At 34.6% G+C, this 5,882-nt stretch overlaps 1 protein-coding gene across 1 annotated transcript; it reads left to right on the top strand.

Moving 5' to 3' along the window:
* The first annotated feature begins 434 nt into the window (after positions 1-434).
* LOC131644643 (protein fluG-like) lies at positions 435-5,570 on the top strand. Its single transcript, XM_058915199.1, has 18 exons — positions 435-660; positions 1,052-1,303; positions 1,389-1,456; positions 1,787-1,902; positions 1,976-2,081; positions 2,166-2,322; positions 2,405-2,500; positions 2,630-2,678; positions 2,771-3,030; positions 3,121-3,293; positions 3,407-3,527; positions 3,621-3,673; positions 3,758-3,887; positions 3,983-4,128; positions 4,359-4,547; positions 4,682-4,914; positions 5,028-5,164; positions 5,267-5,570. The coding sequence occupies exons 1-18, from the start codon at positions 499-501 to the stop codon at positions 5,327-5,329; spliced, it is 2,511 nt and encodes an 836-aa protein (XP_058771182.1). The 5' UTR covers positions 435-498; the 3' UTR covers positions 5,330-5,570.
* Positions 5,571-5,882: the final 312 nt, after the last annotated feature.

Below are 5,882 nucleotides of genomic sequence, written 5' to 3'. Positions count from 1 at the left end.
AATAATACAAAATATTTTGTAAGACTCATTTAAGAAATTTAATAAGTTTGGTGAACGTGGATACTCTAAAATCCTCCCTATGAATCTAGACATGGCATTCACATCCTCTTCATTACATGGAATAATAATATAATAATATTCAATAAAAAAATGTAATAGAAATAATATAAGAATCTTGTAAAGAACACTTAAAAATAGAAATTTTTATTAAAAACTAACCTATTAACTTAAAAAACATAAATACCTAATATATAAAAAAAACTTATTATATTAAGTTGCTTAATTTGTATAGCAATGTATAAAATATCATTCTCCATGATAAAATACATTATGGCTAATGTGTTTATAATTTCTTTTATATAAAATTAAATTATATTTTTAATACGAGTTAAAGTTTCAAAGTGATATATAATAAAAAAAAAGAACAAGTTGATCATAGTCAAACATATAACAGAAGAAAAATCTGACAACGTTAGAGATAGTGCGACAGAAGAGAAAATGGATTTGAGTGAGCTGAGAAAAGCGGTGGAGGAAGTTGAACTTGTAGATGGCCATGCCCACAACTTGGTTGCACTTCACTCCAATTTTCCTTTCATTCATGCCTTTTCTGAAGCTCAAGGTGAAGCTCTCGCTTCTTCACATCACTCTCTATCCTTCAAGGTAATAGTTCTTTTTCATCTAATTCATCAAACACTGTATTGCACTATTGAAACTTGAAACAACTTTTTTCTTAATTGTTTCATGCTATGAACATGAAGGGATATAAAAGTCAACAATATTGCTTATGTATGCAGTAGTTTTTCCTGTAGCACTAACATTTCTAGAAAAAGGAAACATCTCTAGAAAAGCTGTCTGGTGGTAGTTACGTTTTTGATTACGTCTAATTTATTTTTTTTCTAAATATTACTGGTGTGATGTGTTGTGTTTTTGGTGTCGGTGCTTCATAGGGTAGCTTGCAGGTTTGTTCAACCTTATGCTTTGTGGTGTTTGAAATATTTTTATTTATGTGTAGAATAATATTATGACAGTCTAAAATATATGTAATGTTCAGAGAAATCTAAGAGATTTAGCTGAGCTGTACGGATGTGAGTCATCTTTGCGAGGTGTTGAAGAATACCGAAGAGTCTCTGGATTGGAATCCACGGGTTTGACGTGTTTCAAAGCGGCAAGAATCTCTGCGATACTCATTGATGATGGGTTAGAATTGGACAAAGAGCATGATATAGAATGGCATAAGGGTTTTGCACCTTTTGTTGGTAGAATCTTAAGAATTGAAAAAGTGGCTGAGAAAATCCTTGATGAAGTGAGATTTTTTTTAGACATTGATTTTTGATTTGCTTGATATATAGTTTTGCAATTGTGTTGATATTGTGTGATACTCTCTGAAGGATTTTCCAAACGGATCTCGCTGGACATTGGATTCGTTCACTAAAGCATTTGTCTCAAAGTTGGAATCATATCCTTGATATCATATGTATTACTTCCTCTATAGCATCGATATCTCTGAAAAAAGGCGTGTCTGTGTCGGTTTCGGTCACTGACACTTGTGATTACGTTCAATTTATTTATTTTTTCAAATTATTTCTGGTGTTGAAGTGTAGTGTCAGTGACTGTGTACTTACTTCGTAGATTACTACTAGTACTAGTATTGTGAACCCATATAACGCATAGGTTCAAATTCACTCAGAGAATTTAACTTAGTTGTGATTTGTAATTTGTTGTGTTTAGTTATTTAACAGCAACAATGTTTAACAATAAGTCACAGTATTCCTTAGCATCATCTAACGGTGGCTGGTGAGATCTTTGGATTGAAAAGCATAGCTGCATACCGCAGTGGCCTAGAAATCAATACGAATGTGACTAAACAGGATGCCGAGGAGGGTCTCGCACAGGTGTTACTTGGTGAGTTTTATATGAAATTGGTTTCAAATTGTTGTGTTTCGTTGAATACATACTTATCATTCTACATTTTCAGCCGGGAAACCTATCCGTATTGCAAACAAAAATCTTATCGACTACATCTTCTTGGAAAGTTTGGAAGTTGCTCAATCCTATGACTTGCCAATGCAGATACACACAGGGTAATGAATGGTTTTCAATTGTCTGATACACATGTTATTACATTCAATCACCCTAAGTCGTAGTTTCGTCTTGCCTGTAACTAGGTTTGGGGATAAAGATTTGGATATGCGACTGGCAAATCCTCTTCATCTCCGTTCTGTTTTCGAGGATAAGAGATATTTAAAATCTCGGATTGTTCTCTTACATGCGTCCTATCCATTCTCAAGAGAAGCATCATATCTAGCATCTGTGTACCCCCAGGTAAACATTTTATAACTTAGTTTGTTAGTAGTTTCGAATCTGTATTACATGTTCATTCGCAAGTAACAATCTTCGTATCCAGGTTTATCTTGATTTTGGGTTGGCAATTCCAAAACTTAGTGTACATGGGATGATTTCATCACTGAAAGAGCTTATAGATCTGGCTCCAATAAATAAGGTAACATTATAAGCAATTCTAAGAATTGTTCACAATTTATATAGAAATGTATATGGGATGATAGCCAAAAGAATATTTGTACATAATGGATTATTTCCATGTCTCACAAAAATGAACTTTGTATTGCAGGTGATGTTTAGTACCGATGGCTATGCATTTCCTGAAACCTTCTACTTAGGTTGGTTAACTTAACATCTACTATGAAACCGAAAATGAAGATTATACTTGAGTCGTTTTTGTTGCATAACATAATGAGTTCTGTATTCACAGGTGCAAAGAAGTCTCGAGAAGTTGTTTTCTCGGTCCTGCGTGATACATGCATTGATGGAGATCTCTCAGTTTCCGAAGCTGTGGAAGCTGCAAAAGATATCCTTGCTAGAAATGCAATCAATTTCTATAAGATTAATTTGTCTATCAGTGCTGTTAGTGCACATAATATTTTACCTCTAAATGTGATTGATAACTTAGAGAGTGATGTTTCATTTGTTCGTATAATATGGGTTGATAATTCAGGACAACAAAGATGCCGTGTGAGTTCTCTCTACCGTGTTCGCGTCAATGTAGATTCTTTTTTTTAATATTTATATTAAGTTCTGAGGTGCTGTGCAATTTTGTTTCAGGCTGTTCCTAAAAAGCGTTTCAATGATGTTGTTACGAAGAATGGGGTTGGTTTAGCATTTGCGGTTATGGGAATGCCTTCTTTTCAGGATGGACCTGCCCCTGGTTCTGGTTTAGGTTCAGTTGGTGAAGCAAGATTAACACCTGATTTGTCTACTATAAGGACAATTCCTTGGTACACACGTTTTTTTATCATCTTAAGATGTTGACTTTCTTTGTCTGCTGAAATACTTGTTGAGAAGACATTTGAATAATTTACACTGACGCAAAATTGTTTCGTCATTATAGGAGCAAGCACGATGAAATGGTTTTAGGTGATCTAAATATTAAACCGGGCCAAGCATGGGAATTTTGCTCAAGAGAGACTTTAAGAAGAGCTTCCAAAATTCTTAAAGATGAATTTGACTTGGTATGTTTCCCAACGTAAACAACTGTGTTGAGTGCATTTTTAAACGGCTTCGGATTTGTGATGTTGAAATAACAATATATATTCTGCTTCTAGGTAATGAATGCAGGATTTGAGAATGAATTTTTTCTCTTGAAGAGCCTAACAAGGTATGTCATTCAAAATCATCTTGTGATTTGATTAGTAAAATTTACGGTCAATTATTTATTAAAAACACGAAGAAAACCGTTCAGGGAAGGGAAAGAAGAATGGATACCATTTGACTCGAGTCCTTACTGCTCCTCGTCAGCATTTGATGCTGCTTCCATAATACTTCAGGAAGTTGCTTCTGCTTTACATTCTATCGGCATTCAAGTAGAACAGGTAAGTATTATGTTACTTCTGCTTCCTCATTAGCTTTGCTTGAAACAATGATTAAATAGTACTCTCTGAATTCTAACACATTTGGCTCAACGCAGTTACACGCAGAAGCAGGAAAAGGTCAATTTGAGTTGGTTTTAGAACATAATATTTGTACTAAAGCTGCGGATAATTTAGTTTACACGCATGAAACTGTTAGGGCAATTGCTAGAAAACATGGCTTGCTCGCAACTTTTATTCCAAAGTAAGTCGCCATCTATGAAGCACGGATACTAAAAATACGACATTGACACTGACATGTCGACACACTTTTTGTCAGAGGTGTCGGTGCTACAGTGGTTGCCATACTCCTTGGATGTATGAAATATATATCTGTAGTATTGATCTTTTGAATATGTAGCTATGATGTTGTAAACTACAGAAACAAAATATTTTTTGGAAGTGTATAAAAGTGTTTTCTTTGTGATATTGAAGGTACAAGTTAGATGATTTGGGTTCTGGATGCCATGTGCATCTAAGCTTGTGGCAGAATGGCCAAAATGTGTTTATGGCATCTGATGAATCATCAAAGTACGGAATATCAACTGTGGGAAAAGAATTTATGGCCGGAGTTCTTCATCATCTTCCTTCGATTTTGCCATTTGTAGCGCCACTTCCTGTCAGGTTTCTGCTTTTGATAACAACTCATTCTCTTAAATTATGCTTATGTGTTTTCTTACATCAGAAAAGCGGCGGATGAGAACTTGATACAATTCATACTTTTGTGTTTTCTTACATCAGTACTTAATTTATTGCAGTTACGATCGGTTGCAGCCCAACACATGGAGTGGTGCATACTTGTTCTGGGGAAATGAAAATAAAGAGGCTCCATTGCGAGCTTCATCTCCGCCTGGAACTCGTAGCGGTTTAACAAGTAATTTTGAGATTAAATCATTTGATGGTTCCGCAAACCCGTACTTAGGCTTAGCTGCTATAATTGCTGCTGGCATTGACGGGCTTCGCAGGCATCTTTCCCTTCCTGAACCTGTTGGTAGGATAATATGAACTATAAATTTTATTTTTCCTAATTTGTTAAGGTTTTCTTCTCCGCCGATAGCTGATTTGCATGGTGGTTGCATAATATTTATATCCTGTATGAAACAGATACCGATCCAAATCCTGAAAGTCTTCAAAGATTGCCGAAATCACTTTCGGAATCTTTGGAAGCTCTCGATAAGGCCGACTTCCTTGAGGAGTTTTTCGGTGTTAAGTTGCTGACTGCGATAAAAGCAATTCGGAAGGTATAATAATTTCTTAAGGATATGAAAAACCTTTTACCACCATCCCTTTTCACCTTTAGGTGATTCTCTCAGCCAAACTACTAATGTGACTTATTGTGGCAGGATGAAATTGATCATTACTTGGAGAACAAGGAAGCATACAAGCAACTCATACATCGTTATTGAGCTACTTGTCTGTTTATCCTATTTAGATTCTGGAGAGTTTTTCACATTACACATTTTCATGGTTTGAGTTTACATTTCTGTGATTAGCGGTTGTAGTTAAGTTAAGGAGAGTTATATTTCGTTTGGCTAGAGTTCCATCATAAAATTGTGGATATTTTTGCTTTACCGACAGCTTAATGTTGTCGATAATCGCCAGTAAAAATAAATGTTATCGATAATCAGAAAAATGTCTGTTTATTTACACCTAATTTACACATGTACTAAGAGAGATTTTATTTTTCTTAGAAACCAACTTGGATCTAGAGTATATCCTTAAGAACTAAAATTAGAGATTCTTGGAAATATTTTGGCCACCATCAGTTTGGTAATTTGCAGAGGTGACATGTTAATTTAATAAGTGGAAATGGGGTGTCAATGACACTGTATTTTCAACTAAGCAATATTTAATATTTGACATGTTATTTAATTAAAAATAAAATAATACAATTAATATTACATTTTATAAAACTATCGTTCTATTTGAATTTCTGAACATTTAACTACAATTTCTCAC

Source organism: Vicia villosa, linkage group LG1, assembly GCF_029867415.1.
Source record: "Vicia villosa cultivar HV-30 ecotype Madison, WI linkage group LG1, Vvil1.0, whole genome shotgun sequence".
NCBI lineage: Eukaryota > Viridiplantae > Streptophyta > Magnoliopsida > Fabales > Fabaceae > Vicia > Vicia villosa.
Note: the sequence above shows the minus strand (reverse complement) of the source record. Positions and strands in the feature narration are given on the sequence as shown.

What these genes read in the sequence shown, in the direction of transcription:
- LOC131644643 (XM_058915199.1), top strand. Translation starts at nt 499, where the DNA reads ATGGATTTGAGTGAGCTGAGAAAAGCGGTGGAGGAAGTTGAACTTGTA. An exon ending in TTTGTCTCAAAGTTGGAATC is followed by an intron (nt 1,457 to 1,786) that starts ATATCCTTGATA and finishes GCATCATCTAAC; the next exon opens with GGTGGCTGGTGAGATCTTTG. An exon ending in ACTATAAGGACAATTCCTTG is followed by an intron (nt 3,294 to 3,406) that starts GTACACACGTTT and finishes TCGTCATTATAG; the next exon opens with GAGCAAGCACGATGAAATGG.